The 27,039-nt window shown below is 50.7% G+C and overlaps 9 protein-coding genes across 9 annotated transcripts; 4 read left to right on the plus strand and 5 right to left on the minus strand.

Moving 5' to 3' along the window:
- Window positions 1-783: 783 nt before the first annotated feature.
- Window positions 784-2,543, minus strand: N7509_002386 (putative 60S ribosome biogenesis protein Rrp14; the record flags this gene model as incomplete). The annotated part of the gene is made up of 3 exons (XM_056627023.1): window positions 784-2,277; window positions 2,396-2,479; window positions 2,529-2,543. 3 exons carry the CDS (start codon window positions 2,541-2,543, stop codon window positions 784-786), a joined length of 1,593 nt encoding a protein of 530 aa, XP_056492818.1.
- A 288-nt stretch (window positions 2,544-2,831) lies between these two features.
- On the minus strand, window positions 2,832-5,165 carry N7509_002387 (uncharacterized protein; the record flags this gene model as incomplete). Its single annotated transcript, XM_056627024.1, has 1 exon — window positions 2,832-5,165. One exon carries the CDS (start codon window positions 5,163-5,165, stop codon window positions 2,832-2,834), a length of 2,334 nt encoding a protein of 777 aa, XP_056492819.1.
- Window positions 5,166-6,490: 1,325 nt separating this feature from the next.
- Window positions 6,491-7,713, plus strand: N7509_002388 (phosphatidate phosphatase App1 family protein; the record flags this gene model as incomplete). Its single annotated transcript, XM_056627025.1, has 2 exons — window positions 6,491-7,027; window positions 7,084-7,713. The coding sequence occupies 2 exons, from the start codon at window positions 6,491-6,493 to the stop codon at window positions 7,711-7,713; spliced, it is 1,167 nt and encodes a 388-aa protein (XP_056492820.1).
- Window positions 7,714-7,926: 213 nt separating this feature from the next.
- Window positions 7,927-8,955, minus strand: N7509_002389 (intradiol ring-cleavage dioxygenase; the record flags this gene model as incomplete). The annotated part of the gene is made up of 2 exons (XM_056627026.1): window positions 7,927-8,270; window positions 8,334-8,955. The coding sequence occupies 2 exons, from the start codon at window positions 8,953-8,955 to the stop codon at window positions 7,927-7,929; spliced, it is 966 nt and encodes a 321-aa protein (XP_056492821.1).
- Window positions 8,956-10,933: 1,978 nt separating this feature from the next.
- Window positions 10,934-12,181, minus strand: N7509_002390 (ribosome biogenesis TSR3 family protein; the record flags this gene model as incomplete). The annotated part of the gene is made up of 3 exons (XM_056627027.1): window positions 10,934-11,670; window positions 11,736-11,872; window positions 11,937-12,181. The coding sequence occupies 3 exons, from the start codon at window positions 12,179-12,181 to the stop codon at window positions 10,934-10,936; spliced, it is 1,119 nt and encodes a 372-aa protein (XP_056492822.1).
- Window positions 12,182-12,485: 304 nt separating this feature from the next.
- On the plus strand, window positions 12,486-14,876 carry N7509_002391 (VHS domain protein; the record flags this gene model as incomplete). Its single annotated transcript, XM_056627028.1, has 8 exons — window positions 12,486-12,552; window positions 12,626-12,713; window positions 12,788-12,863; window positions 12,928-13,221; window positions 13,274-13,546; window positions 13,607-14,000; window positions 14,059-14,621; window positions 14,676-14,876. The coding sequence occupies 8 exons, from the start codon at window positions 12,486-12,488 to the stop codon at window positions 14,874-14,876; spliced, it is 1,956 nt and encodes a 651-aa protein (XP_056492823.1).
- A 3,003-nt stretch (window positions 14,877-17,879) lies between these two features.
- N7509_002392 (uncharacterized protein) lies at window positions 17,880-19,297 on the plus strand (the record flags this gene model as incomplete). Its single annotated transcript, XM_056627029.1, has 2 exons — window positions 17,880-17,946; window positions 18,033-19,297. 2 exons carry the CDS (start codon window positions 17,880-17,882, stop codon window positions 19,295-19,297), a joined length of 1,332 nt encoding a protein of 443 aa, XP_056492824.1.
- A 4,483-nt stretch (window positions 19,298-23,780) lies between these two features.
- Window positions 23,781-23,969, plus strand: N7509_002393 (uncharacterized protein; the record flags this gene model as incomplete). Its single annotated transcript, XM_056627030.1, has 1 exon — window positions 23,781-23,969. The coding sequence occupies one exon, from the start codon at window positions 23,781-23,783 to the stop codon at window positions 23,967-23,969; it is 189 nt and encodes a 62-aa protein (XP_056492825.1).
- A 950-nt stretch (window positions 23,970-24,919) lies between these two features.
- Window positions 24,920-26,799, minus strand: N7509_002394 (Protein sds23; the record flags this gene model as incomplete). The annotated part of the gene is made up of 5 exons (XM_056627031.1): window positions 24,920-25,397; window positions 25,447-25,625; window positions 25,678-25,795; window positions 25,853-26,325; window positions 26,392-26,799. 5 exons carry the CDS (start codon window positions 26,797-26,799, stop codon window positions 24,920-24,922), a joined length of 1,656 nt encoding a protein of 551 aa, XP_056492826.1.
- Window positions 26,800-27,039: the final 240 nt, after the last annotated feature.

Genomic DNA, 27,039 nt, shown 5'->3' on the forward strand with positions numbered 1-27,039 from the left:
GGAAGTCTTGGGTTTAGAAACCCGGCTCCTTTGTTCGTTATTCACCTATTTCCTATGTTACGGAATCTAGCAGGTTCTTCTGTTCCATTAAGAGTTAAACCAATACCACAATATTTACATTTGTGATTGTCTTTGTTGTCTTTGTTGTTGACTTTCCATCTTCAAGTTCGGTACTACTAGTTGTAGGCCTTCAAGCTTGGAAGGCAGCTATATCCATGATAGCGGCCTCTAGTAAGATGATTTCTATTTCAAAGTTCAACCCAACACAGCATGATTCTTAGTAATGCTGGCAACACTACCAGGACTTCGAGTAAGCACCTACTAGGCATACTCGAGTCGGATTACTAGCCTTACAACTCTGGACGTCAATTCTACCATAGCTTCGAAGGATATATGCATACAATTCAGGCAGAATGACGTTGTATTCACAGAATGAAGATAAATCGCTACCCATGCTGACATACATACAAGACATAACGGACAACTCATGCCGCTGAAACAGCGCGAACACCAAACTCCGTAATCCCCGGATGGATATTTCCCAGTCGATGTCTTAAAACACTTTTCTTTTTTGAGGTACTTCGTGCGTTCCAGCTCTTGAGAGAGAAAGGGGGGTTTCCCGAATCCAAGAGGCCCTTGGGTATAGGCATGGATCGGGCCATATGAAAAATGGAAAGGAAAGCACAAGGAATGGTAGAAAAAGAAAATAGGCACAGGAGAAGAAAAGAGAGAAAGGAAGAAAGAGAAGAGGGAAAAAAAAGCTGGAGCTTAGGCTACTCGAGCTTATTTCTTCTTACCACCTCCGTTGGTCTTGAAGCTTCCCTCAAAACCCGGACGGGCCTTCTTCTTGCCAGCAGCGGGCTTCTTGCTCTTACTCTTGCTCTTGTTGCCCTTGTTGTTCTTCTCTTCTTTGCGCTTGCGGAGATTCTCCTCGCGCTTGGTTTGACGCTGCTCCTTCGAGCGGGATACGGTGTCGAGACGTTCCTTCCATTCACGCTCGGACTTCTTCTTGGCGGTCTCCTTACGCTTGAGCGCCTTCTTGAGAAGAGAGGTGTCATCGCGGACGCGCTCACCGTGGGCGCGCTTCTTAGCGTTCAGCCAGCTGTCCTTCTCCTCAAGCTCGGCACGTTGCTCTGGGGTCATGCCCTCGAGACGAGCCTTCTTAGCCTCGGCCATCTTGAGCTGGGCGGCGGCATCGGTGGGGCCACGGGACTTGTGCCCCTCACGTGCGTTTGACAGTGAAGCATCGGTATGCTGACCATCGGCGAAGATGACACGGCCGAAAGAGAAGTTGTTGCTGGGAGATCCGACAGACTCTGCAGGGGAGCGGGGAGAAGCTAGGAGGGATCCAGAGCCACCGGGTGAGAAACGACGGGCCATGGCCTCGTCCTTCTTCAGCTGATCTTCTTCCTTGGCCTTTTGTCGCAACTCCTTCTTGTGTGCTTTGCGCTGCTCGGCCTTTTGGCGTCGAGCCTCGATGAGTTCTTGGCGGTTGCGTGCAGGCTTGCCGTTGAGGCCATCCGCTTGGCGCTTGGCCCGCAGTTCATCAAGACGCTTTTGCAGGCGTTGCTTGAGATCTTCTGGTGTGGCCTTGAGGGCCTTGGGTTCAGATGATTTGGCATCTGTGTCGGCGGAGGGAGGAACAATAGAGGAGATGGAGGAGCTACCGGACTGAGGATTGGAGGCATCGGGGGAGTTGCGGGTGGAGGAGGCAGAGGAAGGGTCTTCGGGTTCCTCGTGGAAATCGACTGAGAAACCCGGCTCTGCGACGCCCTCATCGATGTCGTCGTCATTGTCGTCGTCTTCATTATCAGACTCCTCGGGTTTCTCGGCAACACCGTTGGAGTTTGAAGAAGACTTCTCTGAAGAATCGGTCTTGCTCTCTGCCGACTTTTCCTCTGGCTTCTGCTTATCTTTCCTGGCAGTTTCCTTGGCCTTTTTCTTTTCCTTTTGGGCAGTCTTCTTTTTCTCCTTCTTCTCTTCCTTTTGCTTCTTGCGGGTCTCAGCCTCTTCTGACTTGGCAGCAGCGGACTTTTCTGTCGGCTTTTGCTTCTTGGACTTGGCATCGCCTCGCTTCAACCCCTCCTTGGGATTTTCAGATCCCAGTTCTCCATCAGACTCATCGGACTGCAGAGTACCATCCTCACGCTTGCGCTTGCGAGCATTCTCATCCATGATCTCCTTGGCGGTCTTGTCGGCGGCCTCGGGGTCAAGCTTTGCCCGCTTAGCCTCGCGGGCTTGTTCTTTCGTCTGCTTTTTCCGTTGCCATTGGTCGTCCTGAAAATTCACACGGCAGTTAGCCGAGAGCTCTCTCAAGAGTAAAGGGTGATATAAAAGTAGAGAATCTAGTATCCAAGAGGAAAACTTGGACAAAAGAGCAGGAGAGCGGACGTACGGTATTCTCATCACCATAGTAGTATTTGGCGGGGATTAAGGACAGCAGCCCATCGAATGCTTGCGCATGGCTGCGCAGCCGATCCTAGGTCAAGTCAGTACGGTAGCCGAGAATATGATGCTTGCACAAGTACCTCAATATCATCCATACTGCCTGGGTATTGGCCGTTTGGATACAGAGGCAGAAGTCGGCGAAAAATTTGGGGGTGAGGAAATCTTGGCAGATCTCCACTCGCTTTTCACCGCCCGCGCACAAACATTTTCGGTGTGATGGCCCGTGCTTTTATATTCACTCCCAGACAGAATACTGGTACTAGTACAGTTTATTGCCTTTCATTATGCAAGCTTCTATGAACGAAGCCGAACAAAATGTGTCCAATGACAGTCACAACACGAATTTCCGATTGGGGCATGAAAGATCTATTTTATCACTGCAATTAATTAACCCTCACAACCATCATCGCTCCCCGTCGACTCCCAGCAGAAGCCGATGCCCTCCCTTCTAGAAGCTTACTGGCATGCACAAGATCAATGACCTGTTCTTCATTGCCCCGAACCGTATTATCATCCACTAATTGCACCATACGCCCCAAAGCTGCAGAATCAGGATTAACTGGAACAAACTGACTTCGAAGTCCGCGCTTCCTTCGCCGAAGAGCATCTTGACCGTCCACAGGGGCCTGCTGTTTTGCTGGCCGTGGATCCACCGCTGTCAGAACGGCGCCGTGATCCTTAACCACAGCTGGTGAATGTGCTTCTTGAAAGACTTCATCACCAGTACAGTCCAGCACAATGTCCACAGGTTGCAATCGGCGGGCCCGAAACATAGCACCAATGTCGCATTCCTCGTGAGTAGGAAGATGTGGAATGACAAGGACTTCATCAACATCCCAGCCCTGACGGATGATGTCCTCTTCAGCAAGGGTACAAGTTACACAGATCCATGGCCGCGTATCAGAGGCAAAGAGTTTCTCTGCTCGAAGTAGCTGTACGGCGATGCGGCCGACTTCACTATCCCGCGCGTTGGTGACCAGCACACGCAGAGTTGTATCCTTCTTCTTCTTGAACCCGGCCCCATTGTTGAATGTATGACCTTGGATGAAATCAATGCTCTTCTTCCGCCAATTTGAACTGTTTCCACTTCCGCTTCCGCTCGCCTTTGTAGAACTCCTGCTGATGCCCCCAATGGACCCATTCCCAGTTTCAGTTTTGTTTCTGTTCAAAGCATGCAGGTTGATAAAGTCGATGCTTTTCTTCCGCCAACCATATCCATACCCTTTGCCGCTACTGCGTCCACTACTCCCACTGCCACTTCCACTGCCACTCCCACTCCCACTCCCTTTGCCGCTGCTAGCTTCACTCTTTCTAGAGCCAAGTCCAAGACCGCTCCCACTCCCAGTTCCGCTACTGTATCCACTGGACATGCCCTTCCAATAATTGTGAGGGTCGTCGGGATCAAGTCCCGCGTAACGAAAAAGCGCTTGCCACGCCGTTAAAGCCGGCAATGCTAAAGCCGCGGCTTCAGTTGCAGTGATACTCTTCGGCTTGAGAGTCAATTCGCGTTCTGTTGCAACGACATAATCCGCCGCACCCCCATCACGTGTGTAACTAAGGACGCCGAAGACCACGTCGCCAATCTTAAATCTCGGACCAAACGGCCGGCCATGATCCTGCGCCGGGGTACTGACGACAGTCCCACAGAGACTATGGAGCGGGATCTGTGGAGTCGTCTTTGTTGGATTCAACTCCGATGCGAGACGCAGCTCGTCTTGACAGAACGCTGCCGTTTGGACTTTGAGCAGATACTGGTTCGGCGAGGGCTGTGGGGTTGGAAATCCCGTGTCGAGGACTAGCTCTGTATGCGGTGTTGGCATTGCCGTTTCTTGAATATCAACGTCGGAGGTATCAACACCCTGTGGAAGGCCATTTGGGATTGCGTTGACGGCTGGAGCGACGGAGTAATATAGTGCCCGCATCTCGGCGGGAACCCAGCTTTCTTCATCTTTGTTTGCGGAGAGCGGCTTTTGAGGATCTGGTTGGCCCATTGATCCGAGGTAAGAAGGCCTTGCTGGCTTGGGCTCTAGATCCTCCACTACTGGGGAGAAACGTGAAGCGGTCGGATTTTCAGTTTCTCTTGGAGACAACGCATCTGTAGGTACTTTATCTTCCACCCCAGGCGATTCTTCCTGTGGGCTGCGCGGATTATCTTCGCCCATTCGCGGAGAAAGTGGTTTTGGGCTCGGTCTACTCTTTCTCGCTGGAGAGAATGGGCGAGCGGTTGTCCAGGTCTGCTCTCCTGATCCTGGAGAGAATTGTTCTGCTGCTGGTTGACTGCTCTTGCCTGGCGAGACAGGTGCCAGTGACTTTCTATTATTGAGTATTGTCGGGTATTCTCTTGATGGCGTTGGTCGACCCATCGCTGCGGGGTGGCTGCCCATTCCCCCTGGAGAGAAAGGCCCCGGGGACCTTTGCTCGCTTAGTCTCGCTGGGAATGGCCTTGATGATACCGGCCTGTCGATTTCATCTTGCGAATGCTCTCTGGATGTTTCGAGCGTTGAAGAGGAAGGGTCTATGGGTGTTTCATCATCATCCCCCACAGAGTCCCTCGGCCTGTTCTCTTCTTCTTCCATGGCTGGAGACAAACGTGAGAAAGTGGGCTGCTGCTGCTCGACAACGTTATCTTCCAGTGGTCTGGAGAAAGACCTTGCTCTTCGGGTATGCAGTGGAGAGAACGGCTCCGTGGGCCTCATGGGAGTCTCAAATGTATACATCTTGTGTGGTTGGTTGTTGTCAAAGTGGCGGGGAACCTTTTGGGGGGGGGGGGGGGATTGCATTTGGTATTATCTGCAGAAAGGGAGGGTGTACCTACCCCCTTGTCTTCCCTTAATGCCATACTTTAGGAACTTGATGCCGGCGCATTTGTTCATGTTGACGTAGGGAGACCCCTAGGTCAGTATGACACGGTTGGTGTGAAACATAGTTCTCAATAGCAACGATTGAATTAAATGATTGGCTAGTATTATCAGGAATAACAGGCAGAAAATATTTATTAAATGTCTTGATGTTCAATTAGTCATTGAAGGCACTAGTAGAGGTTTGAATAGAACTGTGATTGTTGGATAGTAGATTATGGCGGACATAGCTCGACTCGGCCACATCACCAGCACGCGTGTGAACTGAGCAAGTCAGGTGAGATCAGCATCTACTAAACTGTCAGTTTACATTTACAAACTAAGAACCATCAAGTAGCCAATTCTCCGGTTCGTGTCCCAGCATAACGAGCGTCTGACTGCCGTCATGTGGCTTTCCTGGGGTGTCTTGGCGGTGAGGAAGCGACAAGAAATTGCGAAGAGTAAAGAGGATGGATGTACTTGGCATATCTCGGCAAGACGTCAAGGAGGGGGTGATGCGGTGTTTAAGACGACAGTTCATTGCTGATATAGTTCTTAGCAGTTGGGTTCGATGGTTAGTGATCGATCGGTGGCGAGAGTAAAGTGACCTCGAAAGGGTCCCTGCATTTTGTACCTTTCTTCGAGATGACACAGCCCTGCATTGCGCCTTGACCTTGACACCATATATTGGCTTCTAACCTAGCAGATTTCTACTGGGAAATCATTTTTACCCAGGTTGAAGAACGATCGGATCTTCTCTTCTCAACTTGGATGTAGTTGACCACTTCCGCTCGGCCCCTGCAGGGTACGGGCTGAACCTAGAAAGAGGTTTCTTGCGCGATTCGTCTGACTTGACTAAATGATGATCATCAGTCACCAGTCACCGGGGCATGGGGCATGGGCATGAGGAGCGCCTGTTCACAGCCCCAACACGGGGGGAACTGCGATCAGATGAGGAGGGGAGGATTGGAGCCCGTCGCCGCTAAGAGCAGATCGTCCGCGCTATATGATCAGCGCCGTTTCCCCTGATGGCCCATGCCCTTCGCCCATGTGCACAGCACTCTCGATACTTTCGGCACTTGCAAGCTTCCCGAGTCTGGCTTTTACACTTTGAGGTATTCAAGAATCAAATTCACTCCATTCATCCTGATCCAACTTTCATCTTTACCCGGTTTGGACCACACACGGGGCTGGACAACGCGACCATGGCCCACGACCAAGGGTCTCCGGCCCCAGACTCCAAACACGAGAGTGATGGAGCTGAACCCACGCCTCACCTTGAGCGTCGAGGATCGGCTTTTTTGAATTTCTTTTCCTCATTTCTGGGCTCGAAGAATCCCCTCGCGAAAGCTGCGGACCCACATCAACACACCGTGTGGTTATACGACAACACGGCCTACCAACCCGTCGTAGAGGGCGATAACTCCCCATCTTCATCATGGCAAGCTGAGGTCGTCGCCTGCATCTTCGAGAAGGATGGTCGCAAGGATGCCGGCAAGTGGATCGCGGCTATCGCCGATCATATCGGTTTGGATGGTGAGATGGGCCGCGACAAGGAAGCGCACGAGCGTATCAAGCAGCGCGTGCAGCCCTTCCTCGACCAGGTCTCACCAGCGAAAACCCTGACCGTGGAAGCTAAAGTGAATGGCGCACTGCAAACGCACCCGATCGGCCCTTCCGATAGAAATGGCATCATCAGCCAGATTATTGACCTAGGCGCAGGTGGCGTCCAGGATGGCACGGTTATTTCCCCACATATCCATGGCTTCAAGCTCCCTGCTGCCAAAGCAGAGACTAGATTCGCTGCCCGGAGGGCTGGATGGTGATCTCGGACATTGATGACACAATCAAACGTACCATGACGATGGAGACGACAGGAATTCTGCGAACCACCTTCGCCGAGGAGCCTCTACCTATCGCCGGTATGCCGGAGTTCTATCGACACGTGCAAGCCGAGTTGAATCCGGCTTGGTTCTACCTGTCCGCATCGCCTTACAATCTCTACCCATTCCTGCACTCGTTCCTCCATGAGCATTATGCGCTTGGTACGCTTATTCTGCGAGACTACTCGTGGATGGACGTTGGCGGATTCATCAGGTCCTTTACCGAGAAAACGCAAGAGTACAAGGTTGATCGGATGGAGAAGATTCATCGGTGGTTCCCGCTTCGTCGCGTGCTTTGCATTGGCGATTCGACCCAGAAGGATCCAGAGGCTTATGCGGAAATCTACCAACGCTATCCCGGGTGGATCCATGCGATTGCAATCCGAAAGGTTACAAATGTTTCCAATATGGAGGAGAAGAACAAACCCGAGAGGTTTGAGGAGGCTTTCAAGGATGTTCCGAGTGATGTATGGACGGTTTTTGAAGACCCCAGCGAGCTTTATGACTTTGTTGATGGGCTTGGGATGGAAGATCAGGACTTTTAAATGCCTGAGCTACTCACTGTAGATATTATTCTGTTCTTTTACATAATTGAATTGTTTGTCACTAAATTGGAAGCGAGAAATGCGTCATAGGCATCGCTGCATTGTTTATTGTAGTCTAGTCTAAAAGAAATCTATACAGGTCACGAGTGTACACAACTTGACAGTTAGAAATCTACCGTCAACCTCAACATCGGCTCGTTGAAGTCAAGACCTTTATTTCTTGAAGTTTTCGATAGCAGAAGTATCGACACCGATGGTGATGTAACCGATCATACCATTCTTGATATCCTTACCGTCGGCAGGGACAACAGATATAATAGGGCTATATCCATCCTCGAAGCTGCCAGAGATAAGGGTATCCTTGGCATTGGTGGTGCGGTTGATCTGGGTGTGGGAGACATAAGGCTCCAATGCCATAATTTTCTCCTCAAGCTCCTCTGCGAAGTATAGCTGACCAGTGCTGACGGTGTTGCTTGCGACAATAGTGCCGTTCTCTCGAGTCGTCCAATCGGTATGGACTTGGGCGTGAATGTGGATAGCGCGTTCGACATAGAAACCTAACAAATGTATCAGTGATTGACTCCTATACACCTATAGGGCAACGCGGATTTAATCCTTACCGGGGAATATGGTCTTCATCTCCATCATGCCATGCGCATCTGTAGGCCACATTCCACGCAACCAGGTTGAGTCGTCGGTGTGCAGATCCGTGACGCCGGTTTCAAAGTCGGAAATATCCATGCTCGAGAGAAGCTCCTCGAAGGGGGTATTAGGCGACAGGCCAGTGAAGGAAGAATAAGATCCAGTGGCATTGCAGTGCCAGAAATCAACCAGCGCATTGGGAAGCGGTTCGCAGGTGTTCATATCCAAAACACCAATGTCGAGCCACAGTGGGATCCCGATCTGATCTTCTGTCATATCTTGGCGCAAAGTCTGAGATCGAGGCCAGACGTAAGGTCCACGAGTCACTTCTGGGGCGAGAACGCAGGTATCATTCTGAATGTTCTCATAGTACGGAGCTTCGGTCTGGATCTCGAAAGTGGTGTTGTGGTTTCCCTCCCAGCGTTTGGTCAGTGAGCGTTTATTTATGCGACGCTTGTTAAATGTGGCAACATGATCTGCGCAGCGCCTCCCAAGATGGCTTCGACGCTGAATTGTAGCGCGTGATTCAGGCTCATGATGACCAGGATGGGCCAGCACAGTCATTGCCGTACTGGCCAATAGAAGGAAGTTCATATGCATAGCGGAAATGAAAAGAAACAAACAGACAAAAAGGCAAAGGCAACTTATAATACAGTCTTAGCTTTTGGATTTAAGATGAATTGAATAGAAATAACATTGAAGCTCGGGGTAAGGTGACTTTTATAATATTGATTGTGGTTATTCCGCCGACATGGAATGCAACCGAATTCGCAATTGGAGCCATCCTACGCGTCCACAAAGGATGATCTGCACGCCTCCAAGGAACCTTATGCTGGAGATTACTTACGCGCGTGCAATATCTGATCTATAATTGATCAAATCATGTTCCTGAGGACCACTTCTACCGCAGCGGTGCAGGTGCCAAGCCTTTATGCCGATTGCTATTCCGATTACTACGCATTCTGGCAGTGTTGATACATCCGCAAGACCCACAAACGCTTCGTTTTATGGCCCTCATGATTTGTCCAACTTGAATATATCGGTTCACTCGGGCGGGGCCGTCGGGATTACATACTATCGGTATAGTCGGCCTGCCAAGGCACGGAAGGTTCTTCTCTTCCCCGTAGCGGACCCGAGGTTTTGCCCAACTGGCTAAGTTTCTACAGTAGTACCTAGGTATTCAATACGAGTATACGGGCTGGTCCAGAGCTTCCATATATTTGTTTGCCTAATTGAGTCATAGGTTGATGTCTATATTTGCGTCATTGATAGTGAGCATTGCACTTATGCCGAGATTTGAACTTGTCTGGGAAGGAAGCTCCACCGACTCGGAGAGTTCTGTCAATTACTTACCACGCCATAGCCTTGGAGGGAAAGTGTTTAACAAATCGTTAGCTGTCAAGGTTGTGAATCGTCTAGTTTGATCGCATATGGCTATAGCCAGTATGGAGTAGACGTGGTGGATAAAACCCCCTTTTTTGACAAATGGGTTCGATGTACTCCGTACGGAATAACTATCACGGACCACATGCACTCAGAACAAGCTGAAACATTGTGGATAGCAAATCTGAGAACTAAGGGTTTTATACTGGAACATTTGTGGCTTGCTACTTACCTTGCGGCAACTCAACCCTAGCCACTCAACTGGTGCCACCCTTGCATCTCCGGTTCGTAAGGAACTACATACCAACCACCACCTTAATGACGCACCGTGGCAATAGTCTCTATCCCTTTAACTGATAATGAGAACTAGAATGCTATATGTAGTCTTGCATTTTCTTCTTTCGCTCATTTGCCTTCTATCTGCCATTTGCCGCTCTACTACAGCGTAAAAAGCCTTTCTTTGACGCCGGCTGTTCTCGAAGAAGGGTCTCACTTCACTTCAAATTCTGAATTTGAAAAGCCATTACTCGTATAGGCAAACCCACTATGCCTTCGACAATCATCCCAACAATTCCCCTCAGACCCAGACGCCGGGGCAGATACCCACTCATAAATGAAGCCCAACATCGGCGGCCAATCGCACTGCCTAGCTACAACGATGCGAACCCACTTATTTGCAACACGACGGCACATTCCCTGACGCATGCATGGCCAAGACATCGAGGAGTGGATTGCACTAGGTGTCAAAGATACCAAAGTATCAGCTGGGTGGAAAGGAAAGCAGATTTGCGCAATGATTTAACGAAAACGGAGAGTTCAGACTGCTCCAATTGTAAGATCTATTTTGCCGCAAGATAAGAAGGCGATTGATCAAAAAGTTTTTTATTGAGTTCTCCATGGAAATGCCTGTTCATGAACCGATTTTGTCCCGTCCTGAAGCATTTCTCTCTGGATGATAGATCAAATATATCATAACGCCTTGCCCGTCGAGTGTTCATAAACGCATCAATTTTCATATTTCATGATGGTAGGAGTTGGCATTGTTCTTCCTCGTCTCGTGAAAAGCACTAGTGGCTCTGTGAGTGTATATATTGCATATAAACCTGGGTCTGAAGTTGAGATAGCACACCCCGAGAAGAAGAGGCTGTGCTCAAAGTAAAACAATGTCGAGTGATTTCATTATACCTCCTTGCCATCACCATCTCTTGGGTGCCGAGATTTCAGCCCGTGAGAATGAGGCGCTGACTGTTTCTTGTCCCCGTCGACGCTGGATCTCCTTGATACCGGTGCGATCAGTCACTGTGGTCGCGTTAATGATATTGTCAAAGTCTTCGTCCTCGCTTCCGGCCGAACCAGACTCTGCATCAGAATCCACATACAAAGGCTTTTCCGGAGCCGCAATCTTTTCGGGTTGTGGCTTATCAGATGCGGAGGGGTTCTGGAACGACTTGGAGTTGAGAATCTTTTGTCGGATTTCGGCCATCTGATCCTCTTCTTCAGAATCGTCGGAGATTGCGAACGGGTCTTTGTCTTCCTGTTCCTCTTCGCTTTCGTTTTCCTCTTCGCTTCCATCTTCACTATCATCATCATCTTCGTCGTCGGAGCCATGTCTGGCCGGTAGTCGGTTGGTATTTCCAGTGGTCCAGATATCGTTGGTACCTTCGGCACGGCTGTCTTCGTATTCTTGTTCGATCTTGGCTAGCCATTCCTCCTCAGTCCTCTTCACGTCTTCTTCCGAGCTGCATGCGGCATAGCGTTTCAAAAGTTCGGAATTGATCTCCAGAAAGGCCTCGCCATATCGGAAGGGTTTGAGGACCTGCTGCGCCCACTCTTCGTGACCGCAAATGAAGAAACAGGCGGCGAGCGCTTCGACGCAGTTCAATCTCCATGGCTTTCCGTAGTTGACAGTGTTGGCTGCGATCAGATAGGGTACTGTAGACACCCCATAGATATGTAAGTGATATGGTCATCCAGTCATGTACATCAAGATCACATACGCAGTCTTTCGCATTTGCCGCCAATGCGCGACCAAGGGACTTCCTTGACTCGAACCCACGAGCACTCCACTACCGCAGCACCATGTTGCTCCATGAGCTCTCGATCAGCCGGAGAGATAATCTTTTTCGCATTGGGTCTAAATACTAGTGTATTAGCGAATGCATTGCGCCAAATAATCGTGCGCGAGCTGGTGGACATACGAAACAATCACACCGGGGTGGCGCTGGCCAATGTGTAGATCGCGCATCAATCCCAGCTTCATCAAACGTTTCCCCGAGCATCGCTTGGGATCGCAGTGTCCCATATCCCAGCATGCAGCTTTGAACTCAGGTCGCGCCGAGACTGCACCCTCCTCACCATCATCACCGCGGGGCACCGGTCGAGAGCGGGGGTTGGAGAACTTCTTGCCACCTCTCGAAAAGTTTTCTTTTTTATGGCGAACCATTTTGAATTCAAAGGGCAAGGCCTTTAATGCGTAGAAAAGAAGAACGTTAGGAGCTTTGCGGGGTTGAGTTGGAGAAAGGGAAAAAAATCCCGTTGAAGCACAAGCACAAGCGCCACACGTGCAAGTTGCTCCGCCCGCTCGTCTCTCTTCCATCTACAACTCCGCCAAGGTTGGGGGCAGCCGTTTCTTCCCACATCGAATCCTCCACACAACCACCTCTTGGTCCTTCTCTCTTCTCATATACTCCCCCTTGATTTCCTTAATTCACTCCCCCACCGTCACCCTGGAGGCTGCATCCGCACGTATGGCGGCGAGAGACCGTTTCGGTGTCTATGCTGAGCCGGGGTTATCACCACTGCAGCGGGCAATCCGTGAGTTGAGCCACTGGATCATTGGTTGCTCAGACCAAATATGAGCAGACTGTTAATATATTATTGACTATAGGTAATGCCTGCGACCCGCAAAATTATGAGCCCAACCTCGCCCTGAACCTGGAAGTTGCGGATCTGATCAACTCCAAGAAAGGCAATGCGTCAGTACCCCTCCGTCAGGCAGCCCCCGGGGCCATCGCCCAGGTCGCGCAATGCTAATTACCTCTTCTATCAGCCCTCGCGAATCCGCCGTCGATATCGTTCACCTTATCAATAACCGGAACCAGAATGTCGCGTTGCTGGCGTTGGCGGTATGTGACTACGAACCGAGAGATGACAGCTGGCGCGGGCATGGCTGACATTGGCTTCAATTAGCTTCTAGACATATGTGTGAAGAACTGCGGATACCCCTTCCACCTCCAGATCAGTACAAAAGAGTTCCTCAATGAATTGGTTCGGAGATTCCCTGAGCGACCACCTATGCGGCCCTCGCGGGTCCAGCATCGCATCTTGGAGTCGATTGAGGAATGGCGCCAGACTATATGCCAAACATCGCGCTATAAGGAGGACCTAGGATTTATCAGGGATATGCATCGACTGCTTCTCTACAAGGGTTACGCATTCCCAGAGGTTCGCCGTGAAGATGCGGCGGTCTTGAACCCGAGTGACGTATGTGTTTATTCTATGTCGCCTGTTTGATTGCTGCTAACAACTGGGTCAGAATCTTCGATCCGCCGACGAGATGGAAGAGGAAGAGAAGGAAGCACAGTCCGCGAAGCTTCAGGAGCTTATTCGAAGGGGAACCCCGGCGGACCTGCAAGAAGCCAACCGGTTGATGAAGGTCATGGCGGGATTCGACAACCGACACAAAACGGACTACCGCGCGAAGGCAGCCGAAGAAGTGTCAAGAGTGCAACAGAAGGCTAAAATTCTCGAGGAAATGCTGCAAAGCCAACAATCTGGGGAAGGGCCACCTGAAGGTGATGTATTTGAGGTTGGTATTGAAACAAAAACTGTGGGGATTGGCCTGTTTACTGACTAAGTTGTTTACCAGGAGCTTGCAAATGCGCTTCAAAGTGCACACCCTAAGATCCAGAAAATGTGCGAAGAGGAATCGGACGACCCTGAAGCCGTTCATAAACTGCTCGAAATCAACGACAGCATACACCGTACTATTGAGCGATATAAGTTGGTCAAGAAGGGTGACCTGGATGCGGCGTCAAAGATTCCCAAGGGTACTCTCGGTACCACTACTGGTGTTTCGAAGAATGCCAACAATGAGCTCTCGCTGATCGATTTCGACCCTGAGCCCGTACCTGAGCCCACTAATGGCGCTGCTGCTGGACCGTCCCAGAGCGGTGGCAGCGCGCTGGAGAATGATTTGCTTGGACTGTCCCTGGGAGAACAGGGCCCTGTTGCTGGTGGAGGTATTTCTTTGGGAGGCCCTGGTAAGTCACGAATCTCTATGGGAGAGGTCACCCGGCATCAAAGACTAATGTAAAGCAGTGGGATTTCCCCAAATGTCAGCTGGCCCATCTCCCCAGGCCGCATCGCCAACACCTCCCCCGCAGGCACCTGCTGGATTCAAGCCTAACTATGATATCCTTGCATCCTTGAACTCTTCACGGCCTGCTTCCCAGTCTTCTACGCCGGCCCCGGGGCCATCACCACAGGTTCGACAGACAGCCACCCCGCCCCAAGCTGCCGATCCCTTTGCATCGTTGATGTCTGCTAGTCCTCGCCCGACCAGTGGTGCATTCCAACCGCCTGTCCAAAGCCAGTCCCCTGTATCGTCGTCCTTGCTAGACTTGGCCGGCGGTACAACATCGCCTCCACAGGCACCAGCGCCCGCCGCTGAGGATGATGAATGGGACTTTGCATCTTCACTACCCACCAGCAACGTCTTACCAACCAAGAACCAAGTACAAGTGTTGAGCACCCAACTTCGTGTTGACTTCCTCGTCCAGCGAGTGCCGGCCTACCCTCGCCAGATCTTCGTCAAAGCCCTCTTCTCCAACCCTAACAGCCAGCCTATTGGAGATCTTCATTTCCAGGTTGCCGTGGAAAAGGTAAGCCACTCCTCGTTCTATGAGTCTTTTCTGGCACTAACAAACAATAAACAGGCCTATACCCTTCACCTCAAGCCACAGACTGGCCGAGACATTGCGCCACAGCAACAGCAAGGTGTATCCCAGGAGATGGTTTTGGACGGAGTTGACTCGGGCAAGGGTAACTCGGTGAAAATTCGGTTCAAGGTCGCCTACAAGGTTGGAGGTGAGGCTCGGGAGGAACAGGGGATGGTACCGGCCCTTGGCGTGAACTAGGAGGCCCGCGGAGAAATGACGGAGAGAAGTGAAGGTGCTCACTTTGTTGACACGCGTTCCCGAGGGATTGGGTCCAAGGGTCACCCAGGCTACGAGTAATGGTCTGATGCCAGGCTGAGGCTATGCAAAGCCGCCCGGCCGATCGGGGTCGCATGGACCTCGAGATCGGATCACACTTTGCTGCCCTACACCACCCTGAACTAAACTACTCTACTCTGCTCGTCTCTGCTCTGATGTCTGTTCTCTTGATTGAAAACTTAGCGTCCCCTCTTCATGCTTGTTTATAAAGATCTGCGCATATGCGATACAAATTCAGCCTATTTGTCCCCTTTGGAATTGAAGCAGACTAGTAGTATGAATCCTTTAGAAGTACGCCAGTGGGACTTGAATCCAATCAATGCCACCAATGCCACCCCCAGATGCCGCTGTCATGTTCAACTCCCGAGTCTCGCTGCCAGCCATAGAGAATGCCAATGCCAATGCCGAGGTTGGAACTTGAAGTGACGACTTGAACCTTTCCATTCGCCCCTCCTTCCCAACACAACCGTCTCAGATGCAGATCACCCGCGAAACAAACTCAACTCAACTCAAGCTCAAAACTCAACTCCAGATCTGATCGAACGGAGATCCTCGCGCATCACAATCCACATCATGTCTCGCAGTTAAATACCCCAGGAACGAAGTGCCGTTCCAAGCAAGATGCACTGTCGATCCTGCCGATCCGGCACTCCTCGTGTAGGTTTCCTATTCCTACCCCCGAGCGAGGAAACAGTATGATCTCAGTCCTCGGGATGGACCCTGTTACTGTCTTTACCCATGACCTCTGCGAAAGGTACCCTATCAGGCTTTCAGGATACATAGTCGAGCGGTGTACCCGGTTGGTCAGACAGGGATCAGATCCAATGCGTCGGGCTCTACTGGCGTCATGTTCTACCTTTGTCAGAGATTGGTCAAGCCCGAGGCCGTATTTTGAGATCAGATCGGATCAGATCAGATCACACCACACCACATCACATCGATCAGAGCAGCGGAGATCAGCGGAACGGGCACATATACCCTGATTCAAGCAAAGCAAAGCATTGCACTGCATACATACAGGCATGCACAGCGTTTACAGAGGCATGCAATGCGATAGTTAGCCGCCGATGACTCCCCGACTCCACCAAAGTTCACTGGAATATGGGATGGGGTTGCGCATAAACCCGATACCCTTACCTGCCTTGTTGAGAAAGAATTGCAAGGACCGAATAATTCGGACGAGACTATCCGTACTCTACTCAGCCTCAGATTCGATCGGAAAACATTTACGTAGGGATGTGCTTTAGTGTCTCTTAGTGCGAGGCCAATCTGACCCTAAGGTGGTGGATATGTCGATCTTTCCAACTCCGTCCCCACTGTTCGTGCAACGTCTAAACCGGCCTTTTAGGCGGAAGTACTAGTGTTACCCTAGACTGGAGCGAAGCAGTATCTGCAATTTTGGCTAAATCGGCGCCTCTATTTCCCCAATTTCTTTCAAGTTCGTGAAAAGGGGGCAATGGACTTTCCCGAGGACTTTTCCCGACTGGACGGGATATGGCTTCCATGCTCTAGAGCATGTGAAGGTACAACCGGGTGGCGAGGCAGGGCCCTATCGCTCGAAGGGGTAAGGGTTCGGCCGTAGAATTGGCGTCTACAGAGTACTCCAAGTACATACTAGTACATAATATAGCCTACTTATCGCTGGGCAGGCCTAGGCCTCTGGGCTGGGGGTGGCAACGATGGCATCCCGCGTGGGCGCCATGGCCTTTTAGACAGGTGGCTGGACTCTGCAGAATCAAATAGGCAGTTGTGAAACAAGAAGTGTATCACCTTCTAAACTAGGATTGAGATTCGCCAATTATGAGGGCATTTCGCGTTTATTTGGTTATCTTCGTTTAGAGGGAATTCTCCGGTCTTAGGCGCAGTGTACGGCGCACAGCGCACGGAGTACGGAGTACGGAGCATATCGCAACCAATCCCCCGGTCATTTTCATTTCATTTTCATGATAGGCTCGCTCGATAGCACGATGGTGTATTTCCGCCCCAGATAAATCTGAGCTCACAAGTACGACGATCGCCGTTATCCCCACAATCCCACTACCAGTCTTGGGTTCTCTATGGGCACATAAAGTAGAAATTGCTGCAGGAACCAAACTGTGTATGCAACTGCGCGTGACCATATGCTACGCTATAGAATCGACCATGATCGAGAATCCCCAACCATCCCAAATAGCATCTCGAGTGGCCCTGTCCGCATTAAGGAGTGCTGGGTACAGTCGCATCGCGGGGGGGGGAGGGAAAAGGGTAAAGCAACTTTTCCCCACTGCATCACATCCACCGGTCTAGGCCCAACGCAGCACCCAAATGGCGCTGCTGGGTGCTGCACTTTTCTTCTTTCCAGCTATGGGCCAAAGAGGCTGCAGAATCTCACGTCCTTTTTTTTCTGCAGTAACCCGGGAAGATTTCTCCGGGGGCGAATCCACTGGTCGTCAGCAGCCTTGGGGGGGAAAAACCATAGGAACCGAAGCCTCTTATCCAGACTCCATAATCATCGTATCGGGCTGTGGCGCTTTCGAACGGACTCGCCGTGCCAAAGTCAGATCCATGGGTCGCAGGGCAAAGGAGACTTTTCTCTTCGCGGTCGACCCAAACTGGTTCCCTTGGATACCTGCGATCGCTGCGGGTCCCATGGTTCTGTCCAGCAAAGCTCTACAGGGAGGGGGATAGAGGGGACCAGAGAGGACCCAGAGAGGACCCAGAGAGGACCCAGAGAGGAGACTAGGGGACACTAGAGACCTGACAGCTTTTTATCTCTCTCTCTCTCTCTCTCTCTTCCCCCCTCCAGTCGGGAAAACTCAAAACTCAAATACTTTCTATTTAATTGTCCCTCGCCCCATTTTACACCTTCTTCACGTTACCCCAAGTATACTTCTCACTTTGTTGTATACAACCCACCCCCATCAACCCAGTATACCTTCTTCGATAATGGGCGCACTGGATCTAGATCAGGATATCACTCCTATCCCCGATCTCGGGAGGAGAATCAGGAGAGGTTTGTTCTACCTATTTCTCGCTATATTCCTCGCTATATTTCCTTCTTACTCCTACTTGAATATGTCGCTAACACCCTTCCCAGAGCCTTTATTGCTGCCTCACGCCGCAAGGATCGCAGCTTAGATGCTCGTCTGGAATCTGCCAACCGTGCTTCCATGCTGCATAAAAAGCGCACGGGCAAGGCCTTCCATATCACCAAGGAGATCGTCGAGAAAGAAGCCATGTATGAGGAAATCGATGAGCGCTACCAAGAGAAACGCATCCGCATGCTGCAAGCACAGAACCTGCAAATTGAAGAGCAGTTCCACCGTCATTTACTAGCTGCTTTTGCTGCCCGAGCCAACAGTAGCTCATCCTCTTCCATTGCTAGTCGACGAGCGAGCATCACTCCCCGTGCCTCGGTCGACGGTGGCTCTGGCTCTTCGCGCAAGATGAGCCTGGATCTTTCTAATCTACGGTCTCCCTTTCCCCACGGCATGGATTCGAACTCCTTGACTAGCCCCATGACGAATAGCGATGGCTATATGATGTCGCCCTCGGCAAACTACGACCCCAATGCCCAGTCGTATATGAGCTGCATGGACGGCTCGGACGGCTCGGCTTATTCCAACATGGTTGCATCTGCAACAACCGCAACCCCCTCGGCGCAGATCCCAGCTTACGTCGCTCAGCAAAATCAAGTTCCAACCTGGCCAACACAAATGCAATGGGCAGCTATGCCCCATCAAGTTCCCACCCCTAACGGGCTACCCCAGCAAGTTCCGACACCCAACCAAACCCCGACAGACAGCCAGGCCGTGTACATGTGGCAGCAGCAAATGATGCAGCAAGCGCAGATGCCCTCCAATCCGGCAAACCAAATGCGCCAGTTCAGAGATCGTCTTGCTTCTGCCCCAGAACTCCCAGTGCACCCGGCTGCTGCACAGCAAGCCCCTGCCGCCTCCATTTCTGGTCCCAGCGGATTGGGCCACTCTCGCGGCTCGTCCCATCCCACGAATAACTTCCACAACCTGCAACTTCTCACTCAAGGCACCCACCTCGCCCATATGGGTCCATCTAATACCAGCTCGCCGAAGATCGAGGCCCTTTCCGCCGAGTCTCAGTCCACCCCGGATTTCTGCCCAACTCCAAATACCCCCCTCTCGCCTACTACCATTGGCGTGATGCCTGCTACCATGCCCACTACTAAGGATGGAGAGACGGTCTTTTCCCACGAGGAGTTAGATCCGGACTATAATGAGTTCAGCCAGTTCGCTTTGGGACTAGGCACCTCGTCTCCATCGGACCGGGAGCCCTTTGGGTTCGACGAGTTCGTTGCCCTGGACGAGTTTGGTACGGTGACTTGCTGATCCTATGCCACACACTTCTGCTTCTACCTTCTACCTTCTTCTTCTGTCTTGCCTTTATCTTCTCTTGTCCTTTCTTGATTCCCAGGGCCTGTTATCCTTCGCCGACACCCCCCTGTACATGACTGGCGTTGGCTTGTACACTGCTCTTGTATTATAGCTTTTCTATTCTTCTATTCAGTTTTATTTTTCCTGTCACAATGTCTTCTTGGTGCTGTGTGGCCCATGGCGTTTTCTGGTTGATTGGATCGGGGTTGGTTTTGGTTTTGAAATTTGGAATTAGTGTCCCACTGTACAGACTGAGTTTCTTGCCTGGTTCCCTGTCGTTCCAGGTAGATTGATTGCACAGGGGATCCACGTTTGCTATTTCCACTGTCACGAAGAAACGAATCATTTCAATTCATTACATTGTGAAAAATATCTTCTCTCTCCGAGTATTCCCCCCTCGCACCCTCTTTTTACAAACAAAACCCTTTTTTCCCTCACAATCCTTGGTCCCTACCATTGCAGGCGAACCCTACCATAGTATCCAGACCACAAGCGAAGAACCATAGATCCGTAGTAAGTAAGTACCTATAGTGGAGCCCGTGGAAAAAAAAGGAAATAGAAAAAAAAAGAAAAAAAAGCGATCGTTGCATTCCTCCGCCGAAAACAATCAACGCCTCCACAACACCCCCCTTTCCGGCGTCTCAACCTTCAAACAACCAGCATACTATGCCCATCCCAGTCCTGTAATCCTCTGATTTCCTTGAAGCGAGGGATCCACGCAACTCCACCTGATGATTCCCATTGAACTCAACCCAGCTCTACTGCCCCGCACCTTTCAACGGGCCGTGGCCGTGGCCGTGCCAGCTATACAGACATTGGCAGCTACGGTAGAAGCTCCCTCTCTCGTCCTCGTCCTCCGTTTCGCTGTACCCAATTTCGCTCACCTCTACATACGTCAAACTTTGGAGCTTTCGCCCGCATCGAATATGACTGGCTAGACCCAAGTAACACCCATCACATCACATCACAAACCTGAATATAGTGGATTGTAAATTGTTGGCGAGGATGCGAGCGGAGCAGACGGAGCCTTTCTCCACCTCCATTCCATCCATGCATCATCCCCACCTTTACCCTTGCCCTTCGCTTCGCTTCGCTTAACTACTGTACTCGTACGAATACTCGTACTCGGACACTGCAGATTAATTCCTATCCCTGATACAAAGAACCGGGCAGTACTCCGTAGGTAGTGGGCAACTAACTAGTGGGTAGTGGACAACCCACACGCACACACGGGGCACTATCAGTGTTGGCCGTAACTATACCCCGACCGACCGGATCCAATCCAAAGTCGTTTGATCGACAAAAGTTTAGATTAAAATTAATTCCACACGAAATTTTCCCCACCCCCGCCTGACATCACAGTGCATTTCACCCCTCACGCTTGGGGGGGCAGGTCTAGCGAACTGATTGGGTCGGAAGATTAACTAACGGCGAATTCGGGGCGTAGACAGCAGAAAGGAGGGGGGGAGTGCGAGGAATGAATGGAAACAGGGCGTGGCTAGCCTTAGCCTTGGCCTTGCACGCGTGCTTTAGCCCGATTCAGCTCGTGCTAGGAACCTTGGAAAGAAAATGATAAATGATTTCATGGGGTGGATGGGCTGAAGGCCTCTTCAATATTCGTACGGTAGAACCCTTTTGCGAAAGCGAAGTAATCGAAATCGCGGTCTCGCATTCGTTCGGGGCTTTGTCAAACTTGAGTTGAGTTTCGGAGTTCAGTGGTCTTCAGCACCGATAATTTGCGCTAATAGGTGCAGGATACTCGTACATAGTTACGAGTAGAGCGAGAGCGAGAGGATCACTCATTAAAGGGGGGCAGGGGGATGCCTACTTTCCCTTTTCCAATTGAGGGTTTCGGCTTGTCTTCCCCGTTCTTTTTTGCTGTTCTTTTTTATTTTCGGAGTCCGTGAGTTCGTACCGGGGGGGGGATGCAAATATGAGGGCAATTTAAGAAATAATACTAGAGCACGACTGGACTAGGCTGGCTTGGCTGCTCGGGGAATGATTTCCTTGAGAGAAGGAGATACACAACTACGGACAGTTAAAAGGGGGACGCTTGGACCATGTTTCGTAACTGTGCAGAACACGGGACTCACACTGCCTACTCGTAGGGAACTAGTTAGTAACTAGCTCATCCTTCGGAGGTATAAACCCCAATTTCTGGTGAGGCTGAGTTTTGTTGCCCGGCGCCATTCTCTGTTTGTGGGTGTCAGCTGGCTGATTCCATATGCATATGCGGGCGGGTAGCTGAGTACCTTGCATTGCTAATTGGAGATGAGGCTGGAAGAGGCGTTTTGGAACCGGGTTGCTGGGTCGAGGCGCGATTGATCGGCAGGGATTGGAGGGAGGACAGGAATTGTTGTGCTGCTTGCTTACGGGTTTACCTCAGTTGTACAACTACCAACCATGAACTATTAATCACAATCCTTGGAAACTACCCACTGATGCTATTTTGTGGCGGTTGCTCTCTGCTGTCATATCCTGCCTATAGCAGGTATTCAGTCTATGGTTATATGGAGAATATCAAGTCCAGACCCTTCACCCATCCACCATCTACCATCTTTCTCTACAAAAGCACAGCTACAAATTGCGGGGTTAAGGTTGCAGCTCCCGCACGGACCACTCCGCATCGAGACTTGCTGCAGAGCAATCACAACTTTAAAACTGTGCTGGGTCTGGCTCTGGTGGAGCCCCGAGATACGACGCGCCGCTCATCCACCATGGTTCCTTAAGGTTGGCATTACCTGACACTGCCCCGGCACTGGTCCAAATGATGCAGCAACCCCCACTCACCCGTTAAGTGGAATTGATGCGATCGGAACCCCGTGCACGTATCCTTGCAGATCATTGGTTTGGCCCCTCGCCTCTTATCCTGGGCTCAGCTCGAGCTCGAGGCTCCCATTGTGGTGGGGGTGGCCTGATTGATCCCTGATGACCTATAGTACGTTTATTGCCGATCGGCCCATTCAGCTCTGGGTCTACGAGTATGGTTCATGCCGTCTTAAATAATGTCGATATTCTGATTATTTGATCTGGGGTGCCTCGGCCAGGTCCAAATCCAGGCCATCCCATGGCCTCTCTTGATGTCTATCTCGTGGCACATCCTAATGGATCATAGGTAGCGTGATACTATACTGCAGGGATGCTGCTGATAAATGAATTAGTAAGGGGATGGCATGGCGTGATAAGCGCTTTGGCCTCGACTTCTCCAATCGTGGCCGTTGAAAAGCCACCACGCATATGCAGCTATCCGCATCTTTGATTTCGCTTGTTTTTCCTCATCTGGTCCCGTGTTGCGATCCTTCTGGAACTATGTACGCCTGAGTCTGCATATACTTGACAAATCGATTGTCAAAATGGCGTTGTTTCTTTTCGTATCTGCCCCAGTGCATCTCGTATAACTGCCATACTAGGTATAACGACTAGGTATACAAGCATGCTAGTAGTACTCTAGGCTATAGCTCAACCTTGGAAGAGGCTCAACCGTGCGTAAAATTAGTCACCAATACGGCACCTCCTTTCAATTCTTGAGATATTTTCTTCAAGGCCAGTCAAGACTCTAGAAAGCTAATTTCCATATGAGATCCCCTGCAGCGAGAGCGATCAGCCAATCATCGAATCTCGGACCAGGGGCAACGACATCCAATGGCCCGATCCACTCGGGGCAGACAACGAGACAGGCCGGGCTGGACTTGGTTCGCTTGGGATTTGTCAGTGGATTATTTGGGTCCGGGGTCCTTTCCCCCAAGGTTATGAGGTCTGGTCCGACAATTTGGTGGTGGCGTTTTTGGTGCCTTACCTGGGTTCTCTTCTTCCCCTCAGGCCCTCAACCTTACTATCCTATCTAGGCAGTTGGCTTCGTCTGAAACTTCCGATGGATTGGCCACCGTTACGAAATGAAGTCAAATTCTTATCAAATCAAATTTTTCTTCGATATGATTTCGGGGAGGGTAAAAAAAGACGTTTGGACCATGAATGATAGTTCGAAGATTTGCGAATAAGGGTATTTCGATCGGCGGCGTCTGATCGAGGGCACCTATGTCAGGCTTGCCTAAAGAGGGAATCATATTCGCTTCTCCAGGTTTCACGGAACTTAATGCCAGCAGATACCAGACATACCCGTACATAGATAGATCAAATCTGATTAGCTGATAGATACCGATCGAACGAGATAATGTACAGAATTCATCCACTGGGTCTAGGAAGGCGTAAAAACGAAAAGAGAATTGCAAAAAAAAGAATCGAAAAGACGAAGCGAACACCCCCGCATCCGGCGACACACTCCTCTCCTCCGACCAAATCAGGAAAAAGCGACATCAACCAGGAGACAACTGGAAAAGATTTACCCCGGCAATTCAACCACTCAGCATCATCTGCCGCCGTACTGCAGGAACAAGCTGAGTGGCTGAATTGCCGGTAGACCCGCTGCGGAAACGCTGCCATGTATGTAAACCACTGGCACATTTCCATTACTATTGGTCGGGAGATGATGCAGGATAAGGCAGATGACCGGTATGATCGACAACCACGAGCCATTGGGGCGACCATGTTGTCGGAGTCAACCGCTGATCTGGGAATGGGATTGCATGTTGACGAGCCAATAGCTCTAGATTCCAATGCTGGTGGTTGAATACTCCGGTGGAAGAGGTGATTTGGTAGAGATAACGCGAGCGCGTGCGTCCCCTTCATTCCCTTGGTTGAGCTTTGGTTTTACGAACCTGGTTTTGTGAGCACAGTCCTTAAGGCGAACTTCCAGGGCAGAGGGGGAGAACGAAGCAGAGCTCGACTCGCCAATTTGGTTATGAGATATGCCATATTAGGACACGGTCAGCCGGGGAGATAATGAGGGCTGATCTAGACGGGCCAGTTCATGCTATGTTCGCGCTAGTTGTGATCTCCAAAAGCCGATGGGGCCGCACGCCTCATTTTAGGACTTATTCTCAGGGATAAGTACTCCTGCCACTTATCGAGGGATATCGGGGCCCAGTCGATCTGTACTTTGTTCTTCCGATCATCCACCCGTCCGATGGTAGCCGTTTCGATGGATGAGAGCATAGGGCGTCCGCTATTGCTAATTGGTGGCTTGGTTTACTGCGCATTTACTGGGCTGATATCATTTTCAGTCGGGTTATCCGAGTGGTAGACTTAATCATTTCATATTCGCCATTGCTTTTGGTTATGGATAAGCCGTTTACCAGATAATATTTGTTGGCATGACACGTACACATGTGCTCGCTACGCATGGGCATGTAGAAAAGCGAGGAGAAAAAGCGGAATTATTATCCACAATGACAAGGGTCAAAGGAGGTCCCCCGGGTTTGAACTCGAAAGGTGAAAATTTGTCAGATCGACGAAAATTCGAAAGGATATGGGACAAGTAGCGAGCAATCGCTGCCTTCAAGACGGATTGAAAAGTAGATGTATGTGTTCGTGTGAAAAAGAAATGCGGCGAGATACAATTGATCGAATTTCAGACCGGCGCAATACAGCACACCATGGCTTATCCATAACACCTGAGATATCAACAAAATTTGAATGTCATCGCTTTCTCCCTATACCGCCTGCCTATGAATTTCCTGTTCAAATACCACGACTAAACATCTCACGGCCAACCTCGCCACTGCGATGAACGCTCATGCTTGAAGAACTGCTGCGTCGTCGGCGCCGGAACTCGGCTGGATCTGCCGGATTCAAGCCGCTGGCGCGAGCATGGAGGTTCAAAACGTCCGTCAAACTCACAACACCAACGAGACGCCCCGAAAGGCGGGCACCTGGTAGCGCAGCTGCTGGAACAGAGGGAACTAGCGGCGGCGTCGCACTAGGGGTTGACTCTGTATTGCCATAGAGATGGGGCGGTGTTGGTAGATGGGGTGTGGCCTGGCTAGGTGCTGGGATGGAAGTCGAGGCTGGGGGAAGTGGAGAGGCTGGAGGGGATGTTCCAATATTTGAACTGTTAACAGCCGTACTAGATGTAGCAGCCAGAGGAATGTGAGCAGACGAGTGAGAAGGAGTCGGGGGTCCCGAGGAGGCTGGCGACAATGGATCAGTCACCCAAAGACTATCATAGTTAGCGTCCGAGACCAGCATATCTTTATGGATGAATTTACCGATGAGATTTTGTCGCGACAATCTTCGCAACTGTATGGGCCAATGTAGATGTTGGGTTGACATGAAAGACTGGGTACGAGTCTTGGCCTTCGATCAGCCCCCGGGTAGACAAAATCACGGAGATAAAGTGTGTGCATGTATTTTGGAGTAGAGGCAGAGAGGATGACCGAGTCAACAGCTATATCACGATTGTTAGTCTTTGCATTTTTTCAATCGCTTGATTTGCATACCTTAACATCCGTAGTAGATATATTGCCAACCACATTGGAATGATTGTCTACCACAACCAGAGATGATATACCCTCGGAATTCATCAGCTGAAGAGCTTCACTGAGGGGTTTGTCGCCGCTGAAAGAAAAGACAAAGATTAGTTAGTCTTGCTTTGACTTGTTTTGGTGTACTCACTTGATAGATATCACATTGTGCGAGCCAATTCGTAATTGAGCCAGCGCCTGCGGGTAAAGCTGCTCAATTGCAGGGAAACTGCGTCCGTTTTCCCAGAGGAACTTGACCAGTCTGAACTGACTGAAGATGCCTACGACCTCTTGATCATTGGACTCTTTGACCACCACAACACGGTGGATTCCACCACCGAACGTCTCCACGGCGGTAAGAACATTCGCCGATGCGGGTAGGGTGATCAATGGCTCTTTCTCCATACCCAATCCCTTGACATCTTTGAGAGGGATTTTCTCGCCCTCGCGTGCTTTCTTGGCAAGCTCATCGTATGATGCCCGGTTGTGCTCCTGCGGAAGGGCCAGACCCGCTGCCAAAAGCAGATAAGTGTTCAAGTCCGAGTAGTCAAATGTAGCAACGGCGGAGGTTTTGTCTGGGGATTCGCGGATAAGCAAGACCGGGGTACCAGAGTCGATCAGGATCTGAAAGCAATTGCGTTAGCTTTCCCATTTGGCCGCATACGAAGCATATCGCCCAAAATGACTCACGTTTGTCGCTTCCTCAATTCCTGTGTCGAGCTCAACGAAACGCAGATCCTCTGGGCTAACAAGCTCGCCAATGGAGATCTGCTGCCAATCCCGACCAATAAATGCGGGGTCGACGTTCTTTGGAGGGGGAGGGTTATCGATCAAGCTCTGAATAGCAGACTGGTTCAAAGAAGGCTGTCGCCGAGAGCGCGGTGATCCGGGAGGACCACGGAGCGTCTCGCTCAAGCTTTGGCGATGTTGATGATTTGCGGGGGGCATATGTGACACGCGGAGCTGGTTGTGATTGCGGGATGAGGAGCGGGATTCGGTGCTGGACCGGGGTGAGGCGATCTCCGATCCATTATTGGGGTTGGCGAGGGCGTTGAGAGAAGAATCAGAGCCCTCTCTATGAATCGGTTGGTCGGACATTGCAATGAGAGACCACGCAGCGAGCACACAGAGACAGAGAGCAGTTGGGGAGGTAAGTGTGTATCAGGTGATGGATGATGGACGCGGGGGAGTTGGCTTTGGTTGCCCTCGGCCAATCAACAAGCTTGCGTTACCTGACATCATACACTTAGTCATCACCGCCCCACAGCGGTACTTTTTGGGTACTTTCGTGGGCAGCTTATTAGAGTGTGTAGATCTGTACCTTTATGTATCGAGCTG

Source organism: Penicillium cosmopolitanum (assembly GCF_028827165.1).
Source record: "Penicillium cosmopolitanum strain IBT 29677 chromosome Unknown utg000004l:1.0-4361866.0:1.0-4365735.0, whole genome shotgun sequence".
NCBI classification, from domain to species: domain Eukaryota; kingdom Fungi; phylum Ascomycota; class Eurotiomycetes; order Eurotiales; family Aspergillaceae; genus Penicillium; species Penicillium cosmopolitanum.